Raw genomic sequence first — 18,842 nt, 5'->3', positions numbered from 1 at the left:
TCTACTACAATTACTTAATTTATTGTTGAAATTTCGTGAAAAATTGTGAAGTTGTTGAATTGAAGTTTTCAAGTGTTCAACGATTTTCAATTTTCAAGAAGTTGTTCGGCAATCCGGTAAACTCGTTTCAACTCTTACGTTTTTATAATATATTTTTGTGTGGTTTAGTTTGCATAATTATAATTAATATGGCATTTACTTTGAAAAAAATGTTTGGTAAAGGAAAAGATAAAACCGGTGAAAGTAGTGGCCAACCAACTACCCTTCCCCGGCTCCCCGACCTAGAAAAGATAAGCAAGTTGAAAGTAGTCGCCAACCTAGACGTCCTCCTCCTTCCGTAATTCTTGATAGTGATCACCCTTGTTTTCAATTTACCGATAGTGAATTTTATCATAATGTTGCACCAGGTGATAGATTAGATGATGAAATTATGAATGCTCTTTATCCTAATGAAACCATCTTAGAAAATAATGAGGAAAATGAGGATGATGATGAAACTCAAGCACCGGATTTAGATGATACACCTACTAGTCCTCTTAATAACCCAAGTGATGCACCGGTCGACCCACCTGTAGAAACTCCTACTTTTAATAGAGAACCTGCTAAACGCTTAGAAACATCATTAGTTTGGAATTCAATTGGGTTCATTATATTAGAAGAGTGTTTAATCCTACTTATAAAGGTTGGCCTCGCGCAACAGTTAAGAGTGATATTTATAAATTCAAACATGAATATGAACAATATTTGCGTTATTTATTTACTCATATACCTAATCGGATTTCTATTACTACTGATATTGGTAGAAGTGGTAATGATTGTGATTACCTAACTGTTACAAGTCATTGGATAGATGAAGAATGGATAATGCAAAAACGCATAATTGCATATAGAATAATTAATTCGCGTCACACAGGTAAATTTATAGCTAACACTGTTGCAGATATTTGTAGATATTTTTGCTTTAGCGATAAAATAATGGCAATTTCAATGGATAATGCTTCTAGTAACACCAGTGCTATAGGCATGCTTACAACAACACTAAATCCTGCATTTACTAATATTTTCCATGTTAGATGTATTTGTCATATTTATCATTTAATTGTCGGTGATGGTATGCGAATATTAAACATAGAAATTGAAAAGGTTAGAATGGCTCTTAATTGGCTTTTTTATTCAAACCGTAGAAGTAGACTTAGAGAGTATTTTAAAAAATGTGATGAATATGGCCTTAGAGAAAGAAAGGTTCCTAAACCTTGCCCGACTAGATGGAATTGTATGTACGAAAGTTTAGTAGTAGCATATGAATATAGAAACCCAATTAATGCAACGTTTAATTCTCGGGTAGGTGGTGAAGATGATGATGAAATGCTTACCACTCAAGATTGGACTAATGTTAAAATTCTTTTAGATTTTTTAGAACATTTTCAAATTGCAACAAATGCATTTTCTGGGCAATATTATCCTACTATTTCAAACTGTTTAGTTTATATTGCAGCACTATCTGATTTGTTTGTTGAATTTAGTGAGGGTGGGGATATTTATGAACTTGCTATAAATGAAATGAAACAAAAGTTTAAAAAATATTTTTTTCCTATCCCTCCTATTTATGGTCTTGCTGCAATGCTAAATCCTACAATGAAATTGGGAGGTCCTCATTTTTGGTATTCAAATATTTATAAGGCTTTAGATCTTTCAAATGAGGAAATTGCGACACTTGCAGATGCAAAAGCTTCAATTAAGATTAACGCTCAAACAGTTTATAATGCTTATCAACTTGCCTTAGAGCATGCTAGGCCAACTATTCCAACCCCTACTTCGTCTAGCTCACAATCCTCTAAAAGAGTTGCGGGCTTAAAAGCTCTTAAATCTTGGACGGAGTTCAGGGGGTCTCAAGGTGAAAATTATGATGAAACTTCACATCTAAATGAGCTTCAAGTTTATTTGTCTCAGGGACTTGAAAAGGAGAATCCAGACGGCTCTTTTGATCTTTTGGAATGGTGGAAGGCAAGGGAAAAACATTTTCCTGTTCTTGCAAGGATGGCTCGGGATATTTTATCAATTCAAGCTTCAACTGTTGCATCAGAGAGCGCTTTCAGTCAAGCAAGACTGCAAATAGGTGATCATAGAGCGTCTATGAGGGATAGCTTGGAAAAATCAGTATTGTTTAGAGATTGGATCCGCTCGGAAAGAAGAAACTTTGGAATTGCAGAAGCACAACCGGCGATAGATGAAGCTTATGAAGAAATGATAGCGGAACTTACGGAGGATTCGGCTTCGCCCGGAAGTGGTGATGAACAAGCTTCTTTTCCACCACCACCAACGCAACCTCCTCCGAACCTTGAAGGATTTATGAGATTTGTTAGAGATAATACATAGAATAATATGTAACTTGTATTTTGGCACATCTTCCTTAGTTTTTTCCTTCTAATGGTGGTATTAGTACCTTGTTGTGCTCATTCCATTGGGGGAAGGATGACTAAGAAAGATATGTCATTTTTTGGTAATAAAATTTATTGCTTCTACCCATGAGCTTCTTTTCGCAATATTTCTTTGTCTATACTTAGAATTATTTATATGCTACAATATATACATAATATACAATATATATACTACAAGAAAATATATTTATAAGATACAATATATACATAAGATACAATATATATACTACAAGAAAATATATAAGAGAATATATATACATAAGATACAATATAATATACTACAAGAAAATATATTATGCTACAATATATACATAATATACAATATATATACTACAAGAAAATATATAAGAGAATATATATACATAAGATACAATATAATATACTACAAGAAAATATATTATGCTACAATATATACATAATATACAATATATATACTACAAGAAAATATATTTATAAGCTACAATATATACATAAGATACAATATATATACTACAAGAAAATATATAAGAGAATATATATACATAAGATACAATATAATATACTACAAGCAAATATATAAGAGAATATATATACATAAGATACAATATAATATACTACAAGCAAATATATTATGCTACAATATATACATAATATACAATATATATACTACAAGAAAATATATTTATAAGCTACAATATATACATAATATACAATATATATACTACAAGAAAATATATAAGAGAATATATATACATAAGATACAATATATATACTACAAGAAAATATATTATGCTACAATATATACATAATATACAATATATATACTACAAGAAAATATATAAGAGAATATATATACATAAGATACAATATAATATACTACAAGAAAATATATTATGCTACAATATATACATAATATACAATATATATACTACAAGAAAATATATTTATAAGCTACAATATATACATAAGATACAATATATATACTAAAAGAAAATATATAAGAGAATATATATACATAAGATACAATATAATATCAAGAAGTGATATTTATGCATGACAATTTAGTGTTTTACTATTGTTTTGTTATTTTCTTTTTCGTCAAGCACTTTAATAATTAGATATACATATATACTACATATTAATATAGCCATGATACTACAAGAAATTGTCTTTAAAAAAAAAAAAAAAAACCCGCTAGGCCCGCGAAGCCCACGAGCCCGGCCCGTTAAGCACAGGACCATGTGGGCTTAGGCCCGTCACGGGCCGGTTCCACCCATTAGGCCCACGAAGACCGGGACCGCCAGGCCCGGGACCGCCAGAGCCCGGGACCACGAAGCCCGGGACCGCGAGGCCCGGCCCGTTAGGCCCACTAAGGCCCGGGCCCGGGACAAAATACAGCCCTAGTACAAACTTAAAGTCTTAAAGTCAGCGAGTATTACCAACATGTCAAAGAATTTTATGCACGGTTGGTGTAGCTATTTAAATAATTCTTTTATATATAAACCCCTCCCTTTTGACTTACATTTCAGTTGTCTTTTCCCCTTGACCGCAACTACATATCAGAAGCTTCCAATTGATTGGTAATATACGCTATAAAAATTGATAAACCAAGCCTTTAGCCTTTTGGACCTGTAATTTAAGATAGTAGAAGCTTTATAGATTAAGAAAAAGGTTGTTCATAATATTGGTAATATAAAATTGGAGAATTACTTAGTGTATACCCACTCTTAAAGACTTTGAAGAGGAAGCAATTTCTTTTTTGTCAAAAGTACTTTTTTAAAAAAAAATTGAGATATTTGGCTAAGATTTTAGAAAGAAAAAAGTGATTTTGAGGAGAAGCAGAAACAGTTTCTGAGAAGCAGAAAAAAATAGCTTCTCTCCAACATCACTTTTCTGAGAAGCACTTTTGAGAAAAATACACTTAGAAGCAGTTTTTAAAAGTTTGGCCAAATACAAATTAATGCTCAAAAATGCTTCTCAAATTAATTAGTCAAACACAAACTGCTTATCACAAAAATCACTTTTTTGAAAAGTACTTTTGAGAAAAGTACTTCTCAAAATAAGTTGATTTTAGAAGTTTGGCCAAACAGACTATAAATCAAGATGAATGCAGTATTTGGACAACGGATAAAGTTGCATAATAATAACTTATCGCGCATAGTATTGATACCAAACTAATGAATGCAAGATAAGTATTTTTTATATATTATATATTTGTCATTTGCGATTAACTGATATGTATTTTTACTTGATTTTCTAATTACTAAAATTAAATTGTTTTATTTGGTGTAAACGCTAGATACATATAAGTATTTCTTTACGTCCGATCATAATGCACATCATAAGTTATCCGATAGGAATAAAAAATACGTATGCACATCACTAGTGACAACTCACAATGTGACCAAGGAGTCAATGCTACATAGCAATGTTATCTAATCAAGAAATATTTATGACGCACTTTATCTTCCTTTTTTCCACAGGACTACAAAGTGTACTTATACCACATACACACTAGTAAAAATTCCAAAATAAAAAACGAAAAAAAATTAAAAGTTGTATTAAATATAACATATTCCACTTGTTTGGTCCGTGTTTGCAAGATTGTCAGTGCCTGTAGGCGCAAATTGCCCTATTGCCCTTGGACATATCCACATATCAAAATGTATCCTTGTCATTATATGATTGGCTTTTATTAGGCAAGAAATATACGAAAGAATGAATTATTTTTAATACATACCAAAGGTACATTCACTATTTTGTGATATTACATTATATCATAATATTCCTATAGTTGCAAGCGTTAAAAAATGTTATAAAGGATTTTAACGATGTCGTAACAGAAAGTATACATATGAGGATATAAAGTTTTACCTTTGTTTTCACAAAAGACACTCTTCAAGTGTAGTTACTAGGCAATTCAAACAAATGCACCTTGAGCAATTAAATATTTATTATCAAGATAATGGCAAATTATCAATATAATGGAGAGTGTTTCATGAAATTTTTTAGTACTAGAGATTAGTAATAATGTCTAAATATTAGTTGAACTAACTACTAAGTAATATGAAACTAATAGTTAAGATATATAGCTGCAAGGAAAATAACTTTCATCAATAAGTGAGACGGAAAATGACTTTTGTGACATCAAATAACTTTCTCATGATATAAATTTTCTCTTTTACCAAACACACTGTAAGGTCCTTATAATTTTATAATGTCAAGCTGTCTTAATTATCCTACTAAATAGACGTATAGCAAGGTCTTCATGCATTAAAGATATTGGTAACATAAAAAGTATAAAGTAAATTAAATAAAATAAAGTCAAAATACATAGTTTACCCATCAATCTTGCGGCGAAATTCCTGTTACACACATCTACTTTACGGGACACTTTTTATATACTCAAGCTTTCAAAAGTGTGTCTAAGACCAGGGGCGAATGTAGCATATACTGTGCGGGTTCAACTGAACCCATAACTTTCAATGCGGAGTGAAAATTTATATGTAAAAAATTATTAAAATTATAAAAATAATAGAGATGAATCCATAACTTTAAAAATATAATGGGTTCAATGCTAAAATTTTAAAAGTTGAACCCATAGAGTTTAAATCCTGGATCCGCCTCTGTCTAAGATATACTACTTTTGACGAGATAGTGTTTAAACAAAAAAAAAAAAGCACGTGAAACCCATAAAAACTCCTTTTTTTTGTCTCCCCTCCCCACATGAACCCCTCCCCCTCGGTCTTCTTCCTCATACCACCCTCCCCTCATCTTCTTCCCCAAATAAAATTTTGGAAAGAACATAAAATTTTAGATCTAAAATTGAGCGGTTGTGGTATCGAAAAAAGCTAGAATCCACCATTGTTGTAGTATCGAAAAAAGCTTGAAAATTCAATTGGGTCTTGTTGATTATTGGGTTGTTAAACTCAATTTGTTGCTCGATTATTTTCAGCAACCTGTTTAGATGGTGTGGTTGAATTTTGGTGCCGTTGGAAACTTTCTCGCAAACAACTAGGTGGCAGCAACAATGATGCTTAAGATAGAAAATGGGAAGATGTGTTTTAATTGTAATATTTAATATTTTTTTCTTTTTTAAAGTCAATGACACGTGTCACGACCATATTAGGGTGTGACTTTCACGTTATCTAAAAAATTGGTCAAGCACAAAAATAGTGTGTCTTAGACACACTTTTAAGAGGTTGAGTGTGTAAAAAATTTTTTGTAAATATGAGGTGTGTAATAAGGATTTCGCAGCCATGTATTTTGCCTAAAATAAACTAAAAATGAAAGCGTGTAAGTTTCTTTAAGAAGAAAAAACATACAGTGTACGGAGAAGAGCAAAGGGGACAAGGTGAGTGCATAAGGGGTGTTTTTTTTTAGTTTTTTGGGATTTACAGCTCGTGTTGAGATAGAAAGAAAAGCAGGCTTACAATAAAGGTGCTTTGTCATGCTATGCCTGTTTCATTTACTTCATAGCCTTGAGAAATCTTTGCCATGTTGGCTGTCTATGAGTTGTTACACCAAAAAATAAAAAGGTCTTTTTCTTTTCAATGGACTAACCTATGCCTCTCCCTTTTTCTTTTTTATTTTTAAACAAATAAGATAAGTATCTTTTTAACACAGCAACATAGTCCCCAGATTTTCTTCTAGTATTAATCTTGATTGAGTGCCAATTCATCTACCTTTCTCTCCTCCCCATAAATCATAGGAAACAAGATAGAGTGAGCAGATTATCCTAATACCAAAAGAAAAAATTTAAAAAATACAAGGAATGAATGGTGTCATTGACTTTGAATCAGATGATTCTGACTTTGTTGAAGTTGATCCTACTGGAAGATATGGAAGGGTATGTTCTTGTTTCCATTCCTATTGTAACTTGTTGCACTTGAGCCCCTTTTCATGGTTTATTTTACTCTCTTTTTTCCATTATATTGAGTTCTCATTTGCTTCATTTTGTTTTCTGAAATCAGTACAATGAAATTCTTGGTAAAGGGGCTTCAAAGACAGTGTATGTGCCTCTCTCTCTTTCTTGGTTTACTTTCTGCAAAATTGAATCTATTACAATACTGAATATGGTATCTTCAAAATTGGGTGCTTTAGAACCAGGCATTATATATATATATATATATATATATATATATATATATATATATAATGCTTAATTTTCCTTTTTTGATCTCTTTTTCCCCCTCCTAATTTGGGGTAATTTTGGTGCAGTTATAAGGCTTTTGATGAGTATGAAGGGATTGAAGTAGCATGGAATCAGGTGAAGCTTTATGACTTTATGCAAAGTCCAGAAGATCTTGAGAGGCTTTATTGTGAAATTCATCTGCTCAAGACACTGAAGCATAAAAACATCATGAAATTTTACACTTCTTGGGTTGATGTTTCCAATAGAAACATTAACTTTGTCACAGAGATGTTCACCTCTGGCACTCTTAGACAGTAAGTAGAAACCATATTTGGTTCATAATTCCTCATTCTTTAGAACTTGTTGAGATTATCTGATGAATGGTAATATCTGTTGTGATGTGGAACTATTTCTTAATCTTGGACAGGTACAGGCTAAAACACAAGAGGGTTAACATTAGAGCAGTAAAGCGTTGGTGTCGACAGATTTTGAGAGGGCTTCATTACCTGCATAGCCATGACCCTCCTGTTATACACAGAGACCTCAAGTGTGATAACATTTTCATCAACGGAAACCAGGGGGAAGTCAAAATTGGTGATCTTGGCCTTGCTGCCATCCTGCGGAAATCCCATGTTGAACGTTGTGTAGGTATGCCCGATAAAAATCTTGAAGAATAAATGAAATCAATTATGTATTTGAGATCTCTTATTGCATATTCATGTTCTATCCAGCTTAAATTCTTCTGGAAAATTGTAATGATAAGTGCTTTTGCAGTTTTAATCCTACAATGTTTTGTTGCTTCTTGTTTGTCCTACCAGGAACTCCAGAGTTCATGGCTCCGGAGGTTTATGCAGAGGAGTACAATGAATTGGTGGACATTTATTCATTTGGAATGTGTATTTTAGAAATGGCGACCTTTGATTATCCATACAGTGAGTGCACTCACCCTGCTCAGATCTACAAAAAAGTGACTTCCGTAAGAACCTAAAATCTTGAAACTTCTTGATTTTGATTTTGCTCTTTGAATTCATATCCATCAACATAGATTTGTTATGTAGGGAAAAAAGCCAGATGCCCTTTACAAAGTCGAGGATCCTGAGGTTCGGCGTTTTGTTGAGAAATGCTTGGCAACAGTTTCTCACAGACTATCCGCCAGGGAGCTTCTTGATGACCCTTTTCTCCAAATTGATGATTACGTATCGGACTCAGAGACACTAAATTACTTGCAAGAGTCTGACGAATTAGACCCTACATTAGGACAGCGTCTCTTTAGCATATGCCATCCTAACAACTCTCCAGTAAATGGTTATCTTGGATATGAACCAGAGAGTGATTCGTACTACCATCAACTTGAGTATGAGGCAAATGAAATTGATCTATTCACAGATCCCGAAGAGGATGACATGGAAAATGTTGATATCAGCATTAAGGGAAGGAGGAGAGAAGATGATGGCATCTTTTTACGACTCAGGATTGCGGATAAAGAAGGTTTTGTTTTATTACTGCTCCATATCTAGTACTGTTTAAGTCGTCTTGTTGTAAATTAAACTGCTTTGCATTTTCATTTACAGGGCGTGTACGCAACATTTATTTTCCTTTTGATGTTGAGAATGATACAGCACTAAGTGTTGCTACTGAAATGGTGGCCGAGTTAGATATTACAGACCAAGACGTTACCAAGATAGCAGACATGATAGATGGAGAGATTGCTTCCTTAGTACCCGAGTGGACGAAGGGGTTTGGTATAGAGGAAAGCCCCAACTACATGAACCGTGGCTGTCACAACTGTGCTTCTAATGGTTCTCTTGTGAACTACCTATCGTCGGATGGTCCTAGGAACTTGCAAGTGCTTCATTGTTCCAAGCATGGATGTGGTGCTATGCATGGCCGTTTTGAGGAGATAATGTACCATTTGGATCGCTCTGAACAATGTATCACTGACTCCGCTCCTGATGGAACATGGGAATCTGATGGTGTACATTTTACTGATATTTGGGCACAACATGACAAAACAAAATCACGCGTACAAGGCTCTGTTGACTGTAACTCTGATGTTGAAGATAAATTGGTGGATGAATCCATGAATGTTGGTGATGAGAAACTTACGAGTGTTGACAAGGATGACAAGTCTCGTATAAGAAAACAAGACTCTACCTCCTCAAAATCTTCAGGAGCTAGAACTCCAGTAGAAGATTATGAGAATGAGATAAGGCGAGAGTTGAGGTGGCTCAAGGCAAAGTACCAAATGCAGTTGAGGGGCCTAAAAGATCAGCGGTTAGGAGTTGATTCAAAATATCCGCATCAAAGGTCCAGCAACAAAATCCCAAGAAAGGATAAGGTATCATCAGGTTCAACTCCATCTATAGAGAAGGATGAGCTTCTACTAAGATTATTTAACTCAGGCAAGCATTTTTCTTCATATTTGCCCATAGAAATCGAGAACGAATGTTCTAATTCTAAAGTTAGGAGATATCCACTTGCATTCGGTTCCTGCAGCCCAGAGCACATGGCCACTGCCCAGAGCTTCTATACAGGAGCATTGCTTCCCCAATCACTTCACAGGGCCACCTCACTTCCAGTTGATGCCATAGATTTTTACACGTCTCACTCAAGTGGACACTCACTTGTAGATTCTTAGCTCCAAGAGAATATTACCTTCTTTTGGAACGATTGATTGTAAATTACCTTGGTAGAGAAATTGCTGGTCTCACCAGTTCAACTTTCTTGCAATCCAACAAGGGACTTACAGTAATCTTGAACATAGATTGTGTGTAACAATTATGTATGGATAATGGCTTATACTATAGATATTATAATTAAGATATTCATTCGGGTGCTTAACCAAAAATTTCAAGAGCACTCAATAATCAAGAATTTAGTTGTTTGACATGAACAGCTTTCTCTTCCATTCTTTAAACATTCCAAAACCTTGTTCAACATCTACATATCCATTATAAAGCTAAGTTTACTCTGGGAACTCATGGCATTGCTCAATTCTATTTGAGAAAAAGGTGAAAATGATCCAACTATTATGCCATAGTTGCAAACTTTCTGGAGTTCATTCATTGCAAGACTTCAAATGAAGGGTCTTTTTCTTCCTTTTACTTCGTTATTTTGTTCTTTTATCCTTTTTTTGGGGGTAAGGAGTAGGGGGGCCTATGTTCCTCAAAATAACTCGCACTCCGGTCCAAAATAAGCGATCATTTTACTTTTGGCACACCCATTAAGGAAATATGAACTTCTAAAGAAAAAAAGATGTATTCACTAAATTAACATTAATTAATTATTACATTAACATATTAAAATATATAAATAAGGGCAAAGTTTGGAAAAATAAAATTAATTTTTTCTTAATTATGTAAATGAATAATTATTTTGAATTAAAATAAAAAAGTAAAATGGTCTTAACAAATGTCTTTTCTTGGAGTCCCAACTCATATCAATAATGTGAAAAAGTGCAGGTCTCTTTTTTAATATGCCACTTGAACTAGGTTATGTAAAAAGTGACATAAATGAGTACACGCGTACACATTCCTTTGCTTTATGTTTCCTCTTTCTCTTCTCAAGCACTTGACTTGGACTTTTTTTGGTTTATAGGATTAATCACATGCGCCAACTACCACATACCTGCCAGATAAAACGTCAATTTGGAGATATTTGTTGATTAGTAAAAACTGTTTCCTGGAAAAATTAACATATCTCAAAGGGCTTGCAGTAAAAAAAAAAAAACAAAAAACAAAAAAAGGAAAACTATAAAAGAGGAAAAGAAAGGTATGCAAAACATTTGGTTTGCTGCTTTCAAGTTTCAAGGGCTTATAATTTATCGACATGTTTCTCTGGACCTAGTCCAATTTTAGTGGGTTAATGATTGCCGAAACACCTAGAGTTCTAAAATTTGCAATTCCAATGGCATATATACACAGTTCTCCACACATGGTGGAAAAGAAAAACAAACACTATTTCAAAATGCACAAGATACTAGTTATAAAGTTGAACATTTGTTAATTAGTAAATTAGCCTTATAAATCTTTCATTAGCATGAATTTAGACACTGAAATTAAGTCATATAAATGTGACAGAAAATTTTCTCGATATGCATGAAAGCGGACCTATCAAAAAATTGTTAAACTGTTCAAGCCGTCCGATAAGAAGTGTTAGTTGTTTTCGCCATGGTATTAAACTTTGTCTGAATTACTTTGAGCAAGAGAAGCCACCCAATTAATTCTATTTGTAATAAATTAACATTGTTATTCTAAGGTTGCACCGTAATCCAAGAGGGAGGTGAATTATGTGTTACCCAATTTTCACTATGACGTATCTAATTCAGACACAAACAACTAGTGAAGCGTAGAATTTAAAGAAAATAATGATTTTATGTGGAAAACCTCCTTACTCAAGGATAAAAAAGTTACGACCTACCGGTGTAGTAACTTCAAAGAGTATTTTTATGTTACAACTCAATAACCAAGAGGACAAATTCTAGTACCTTTACTAACTTCAAAGAGCACTTTTAGGGTTTCAATAACCAAAAAGACAAACTCTAGCACTCTTGCCCTACATTCAAATAAATTTTAGCTACCCTTTTTAAAACTAACTCTTGTCTATAAAGCTAAATCAAAACTCAAGAGTTATGCTAACCTATAGTTACACTTTTTTAAAAGAAAAATAGGTTACAATTCAAGAACAATGACTTAACCTAATAACTAAAGAACTAAGCAGCATCCTCTTCGAAATCTTTTTCTTTTGGTTGAGAGTTTGAGTTTGTAAGAGCACCTTCTTGTTTGAAAATGCTATTGCCAAGAATGATTCCTTGAAACTGTGTGAATAGCATCAGTCTTGAATACCAGCAATAAGGCTCTTCATATAGATGTGAGATTGGCTGAAATCCAAAAACTAGAATATTTCGGTTAAGAAAAGCCTCTTTTTATTAGATTTGGTTTTCTTATTTATTTTTAACTCCTCAAGCTTTTCTTTTACTACAAGTTTTTCATACGTGGTAAAACCCTTTTTAAATACAGATTCCTCCAGCTATTGTAGCGTACAAATTGACTTCTTTTCGGAATTCAACTTGCATTCAATCTTCTGCTGTTTCTGATCAACGTCTTTAACATTTTGCTTCATCCTGCTACGGACCTAGTGGTCTTATCATCTGTATGTCATGTCTTAACACTAGTTAGTAGCATAATAAATGACATCAATAGAACTTGGTTCTTTCAATATATTTGTGAATTATCAATACTTAATTTAAGCTAAATTATTCAAGCTTAACAAATTTATCCTTTTTGATGATGACAAATCCATTTGAAAATTACCCAACTGTTTGAGTAATTTCTCTACAGTCTTCAGCTCAAGAACCTGTTTTATTATCAGCACTCTTATTTTGATTGTCTGTTTTTGCATGAGTGTAGGGCCTCACCTCAATTCATTGCAAGACTATAGAGGGCTAAGATAAAAACCAGGTTGGTTTTTTAATTCTGCAACACACATATCCTTTATTACAGTTGCATGTTTAACAACTCAAGTGCATTATGACGAGGTTCATTGATCAGTTTATGTGCACATCCTTAACTTTCTCCTTTTGGCATCATCAAAAAAATAAATCGTTAATAGAGTCAACAAATAAAACTAATAATATCAAACTCATGGACACTCTGGATACACTAACATGCACACAATGTCAAGTGCTCAAACGTTTAATATAAGGAAATTATTTATTTTTACAAAGACATATTGAGCCTTAAATAAAAAATTATATTCATTTGATTAAGCCTCTTACCATATTAAGTCCAAAAGGCCCAAGCCAAAAGACAGTTGTACAAACCCATCAGATTGCCACAATCACAAAAATAACAACAAAAGGAAAATCCATAAATTGATATTAGAAGGTATTAAGATTAAAGTGCCTAAGGACTGGACTAGAAAGATTAAGAGGATGGATGATCAGGTTCTTTCGTGGAAGAGGATTCTCCACGAGTAAGCCCCAAAAGTTTGTCAAAGCATGCAACATCTTGCTCTAACTTCATCTCTTCTCTTAGCTGCCTATTCTCCCACTTCAAAAAGATGATTTCAACATACAACTTCTCATTTTCTTCAATTGCACCAACCAGTTCTCCAACATATTAGTGATCGAGTCCTTGCTCTTTGTATCAGGTTTCCTTGTAATGCAATCATATGCCCTCAGAATCTCCTCATCAAACATGTTATTCATTGTCCCTTTCTTCCCTAGATGCTGGGAAACCTTGAAATTCTCAAACACCTTAGTAAGTAGAAACCATAAGGAAAGGCATATGGACCTTTTGATTGATCTGTTGCTCTTGCCATATGCTTAATCATCAAAGAGGGATTGTTTAGCAGTCTGTCTTGATCCAGAACTTTCACTATTTCCAAGTCCAAATAAGTGGCCTCATGCCTCCTTTCGGATCGGGGCAGTAGACACTTATTCACAAACTCAAACAAGAGTTTATGAACCTGTTATATTTTTTATTTGCCCATATTTCTGGGGTTCTCCTTTTTCTTTTCCTAGGTGTATGTTGCAGTCATATATATGTCATCATTCTCTCCTCCTAATTGGGCCACTTACGTTGGATATAAGTATCAAACCAATTCACATGCACCCTCAAAACTTCTCCCATGGTTTCAGCGTTGAAGACCAAGTCCACTTCCCTTACCACGGTACTCACTATGCCATCTTCTAGCAGGTTAAACTTTGAGTAGAAGCTTCTCCATACATTACAGGGAGTATGCACAAGAACAAGTGTGTCCACTTTTGGTGCTCAAGATCTCTAGAAGCTCCTTCATCCCAAACTATTCAGACATTGCAGGGTGTACCACCCTATCTTTAAGCATCATCAGCCCACTAAACAACAACTCCTTACCTACCATGGCAAGCCTCCTCTTAGTTTACTTTCGGCATTTGAAATTGGTTCGGTCTCCTTTTTCTTCTTTAGGGTCCTCTTCTTTTTAGGAGTGGCTGAGGATGATTCGACCTTATCCTTCCTTTTTCTTTGAAGAGGAACCTCATCTTTTTCTTCCTCACTCATCAAATCAACCTCCTCCACATTAGACTTATTTTCTTGGACTAAATTCTTTTCTCTTTCTCTTTCTCTCCTCAACTGCCTTTTCAAGAGCATCTTTGCTCTTCCCCTAGTGTTTGGGGTTCCAGCCTTGGGAATATCAGTTTTTCTTTTTCTCACAGCCTTCCAGGTAGTGTGCTTGATCATCCTAGATGATTTTTCTCATTCACCAATATTTGCTTTCTTCAATTGGCTAATTTTCTCATCCAGAATCACATCATTACCATCATAACTCTCTCCCTAGTTCACTTTAATTTTTCCCACTCTCCGTTGTGTTCTCCCCCTCAGTGTTAGTAAATTTGATCCAATGAAGAGGATTATTTTCTTGTTAGAGTACAAAGAACAAGGTTATTTATTCTCCGGCAATATTTCTCCAGCATCTTGCCTACAGTAGAAGGATTATTTCAGCATCTTGGTTTCAGACCAGGGTTTTCTGGTGCTTCTGCACCTATACTAGCACTTACATCAACAAAATCTTGAGTAGGGCCTTTTGTGCTCTCTACAAGGTCAGTGTCACGACCCAAAATCACCAATTGGGCGTGATGACGCCTAACTCACTTTCTAGGCAAGCCAAGCATAATAAAAACAAAATATACTACTGAAAGAACAAAAGTGATACAAGTCTAATATCTCAACCTAGCACAATAGCGTCAATAAATGATAAATCCCCCAGAACTGGTAAATATAGAGTCATGAGCTCTAAAACAGAAATACAAGTCTGAAAAGCTAAACAGCAATACTGTCTGAAATAAGGACAATAATACATAAGATAAGAGACACCAAGATTGTGGTCGAAATGCAGCTCTATCTCATCTCTCGGTGATCAACTCAACTAGCAAACTCCGCTACCGGTGACTGGGTCCGACACTTGGATTTGTATAATTAAGTGCAGAATGTAGTATGAGTACAAATAATCACATGTACTTAGCAAGTATCATAACTAACTTCAGGTGATAATAAAGGCAATAATAATAAATGATTCTTGTTATAACCTGTACAGTTCATAAATTCAACAAGTACAAAATAGTTATATGATCAAATCATAAAATCACAGATAAAACCACCTTGGTACACACATTTACTCAAGTACTCGGATCAGGCAATGATCCAACATATAAATATAATATGCAAGTAAATCAAGTAAATAATCATGAAAATTGCAAGTAAAGATGAAATGCAATAACCAAACAACACTGGCCAGATTTTTCTCAGAATTTCCATAACCGTACCAACCACTGATCCGTGAATATCAACTCCGCGCGTACACCATCAAGAAGGCACATGAGAGGGTGACCCTACGGTATAGATCCATATCCACACGCTGCACGGACAACTCACGTGCTGTACGGATAACTCATATGCTAATAATATCAGCCGCACAGACAACTCACGTACTATACGGATAAGTCACGTGGTAATAATATCAATATCTAGATCCACACGGACAACTCACGTGCTGCACGGACAACTCAAGTTCCAATAATACCAACCTTACGGACAACTCACGTGCCAATAATCACAATCTACCCAATGTAGTCACAGGCCACCAGTCCAGATCGTATCACACAAAAAGCAAATACACAAAAATACATGTACATGATCAATGAAAATCAAGTTTCATACTCTAAGACTGGTATAAATAATATGCTATGGTGTAGGCATGTGCAGTGTGTGCTATCATAGCTCAATCAGACAATTTCATCATGAAATAGCAGTTTATCAGGTTCAATCAGGAGAATAATCACAACGTAATGTCAAATGCGGTACAAATAGCTCACAGAAGGGGTAAAAATAGAAGAAACATCACGGTATGAAGCTTAGCCATCAAATCAAGGCATATCAATGCCTAAGCACTACCCCGAGCATGAGATAATACCCTGGTGCATACATATAGGCTCAACCCCACATAAATGCGCCACTCATAGCGCGAAGCTATCATAAATAATTCAGGAAACTAGTGCCTCAACCAAGTTTAGGTAATATACTTACCTCAAGCAAGCCAAATCACTCCTTTAGCAAGCTCTTCCCGCGTGTATCAACCTTTGAAAGGCTCGAATCTAGCCAAAATAATTTAATAACATCATTAAAAGCCATAGGAAATGATTCCAAATGATAAAGCTAAAATCTTTAACCAAAATCAAAAAGTCAACCTAAAAAGTCTACCCTAAGCATGCACCTCAGAACCCGACCAAACTCACAAATTTCGAATACCCATTCCGATACGAGTCCAACCATACAAAATTTATCCAATTCCAACCACAATTCGACCCTCAAATCATCAAATCTCACTCTCCAATAACATAGTCACCCCCCCCCCCCCAAAAAAAAATCCTACCTTGAATTCTCATAAATTAGGTGTAATAATCAATGGGTAATCAATATCTAACACCAAAATTGAGTAAGGATCACTTAGATCTTCAATTGTGATGAAAAGAACTCCAAATATCGCCATAGACCAAGTTCCACAATTCTAAAATTGAGAAAAACACTCAAACCCTTCGACATAACTCTGCCAGTGATTCTGTATCTGCGGTCACTTAATCGCACCTACGGTACCTCTTCTGCGGTCAATGGACCACATCTACGATCCTCATCAACTACTCGACCTTCCGCTTCTGCGAATCACTCAGCGCATCTACGCTTCCGCATCTGCGACTTCTCCTACGCATCTGCGAGCCCGCATCTGCGGTTTGCCGTGCGCATCTGCGGACCCAGCCTTGCCCAGCCTCAATCCGCTTCTGTGACTCCTTGTCCGCACCTGCGGCCTCGCAGATGCATAAACAACCTCGCATTTGCGATTTCACCCAAACTTCACCAAGCATTGCCTCTGTGGACCCATGTCCACTTTTGCGAAACCGCACCTTCGACCATCCCTCCGCAGGTGCGAAAACACCAGCAATCAAAAACCATCAACTATACAACTAAGTCCCAAAATGATCCGACATCAAACCGAACCACACTCGGGGCCCTCGGGACCCCATCCAAACATACCAACCAATTCCAAAACATAACGCGGACCTACCCGAGGCCCTAAATCACATCAAACAATATAAAAACCACGAATCGCACCCCAATTCAAGCCTAATGAACTAATAAACTTCCAACTTCTAAAACTCGTGCCGACCAATATCAAATCAACTCTGAATGACCTTAAAATTTGCATGCAAGTCCTAAATGATATAACATATATATTCCAACTCCCGGAACTAGAATCCAAACCCGATATCAACAAAGTCAACTCTCGATCAAACCTATCAACCTTCCAAACCTTCAACTTTTCAACTTTTGCCGAAAAGAGCCAAACCAACCTACAAACTTCTAAATCCACATACGAACATATGTTTAAGTCTAAAATCGCCATATGAAGCTATTGGAACAATCAAAACTCTATTCCGGAGTCGTCTATATAAAAGTCAAACTCCGGTCAACTCTTACAATTTAAGCTAATCCTTGGGACTAAGTGTCCCAATTTATTTCGCAACCTCCCCGAAGCCAAACCAACCACCCAGACAAGTCACGTAACCAAAAATACACATATGTAAAGCATCAAATAGGGGAAATAGGGCTAAATACTCTAAACAACTAGCCGAGTCGTTATTTTCTCCCCCTCTTAAACTAACGTTCATCCTCGAACGTGTCTAGAATCATACCTAGAGTCTCAAATAGGTGTGGATATTTGCTCCGCATCTCTCACTCGGTCTCCCAAGTAGCCTCCTTAACTAGCTGACCTCTCCAATGAACCTTCACCGAAGTTATATTCTTCGGCCTCAACTTTTGAACCTGCCGGTCCAAAATGGCCACCGACTCCACGTCATAACTCAGATCCCCTTCTAGCTACACCATGATGAAGTACAAAACATATGACATATCACCATAATACTTTCGGAGCATAGAAACATGAAACACTGGATGAACCCTTGAGAAGTTCGGCGGTAAGGCAAGTTTGTAGGCCACTTCTCCAACTTTCTCAAGCACCTCAAAAGGACCAATATACCTAGGGCTCAACTTGACCTTCTTTCCGAATCTCATCACACCCTTCACGGGTGAAACTCTAAGAAAAACCTTCTCACCCACCATATATGCAACATCACGAGCCTTCCTATCAGCATAACTCTTCTGCCTGGTTTGTGCTGTACGAAGTTGCTCCTGGATCAACTTTACCTTCTCCAAAGCATCACAGACCAAATCAGTGCCTAATAGCCTAGCCTCCCAAGGCTT

The 18,842-nt window shown here is 35.5% G+C and overlaps 1 protein-coding gene across 1 annotated transcript; it reads left to right on the top strand.

Moving 5' to 3' along the window:
• Positions 1–6,731: 6,731 nt before the first annotated feature.
• LOC107829992 (putative serine/threonine-protein kinase WNK9) lies at positions 6,732–10,444 on the top strand. Its single transcript, XM_075229578.1, has 7 exons — positions 6,732–7,266; positions 7,391–7,428; positions 7,638–7,865; positions 7,979–8,199; positions 8,370–8,527; positions 8,610–9,039; positions 9,123–10,444. Exons 1-7 carry the CDS (start codon positions 7,192–7,194, stop codon positions 10,187–10,189), a joined length of 2,217 nt encoding a protein of 738 aa, XP_075085679.1. The 5' UTR covers positions 6,732–7,191; the 3' UTR covers positions 10,190–10,444.
• The last annotated feature ends 8,398 nt before the right edge of the window (positions 10,445–18,842 follow it).

The sequence above is a fragment of the Nicotiana tabacum genome, chromosome 14 (assembly GCF_000715075.1).
Source record: "Nicotiana tabacum cultivar K326 chromosome 14, ASM71507v2, whole genome shotgun sequence".
NCBI classification, from domain to species: domain Eukaryota; kingdom Viridiplantae; phylum Streptophyta; class Magnoliopsida; order Solanales; family Solanaceae; genus Nicotiana; species Nicotiana tabacum.
The sequence above is the reverse complement of the archived record's forward strand: the minus strand, read 5'-3'. Positions and strand labels throughout refer to the sequence as shown.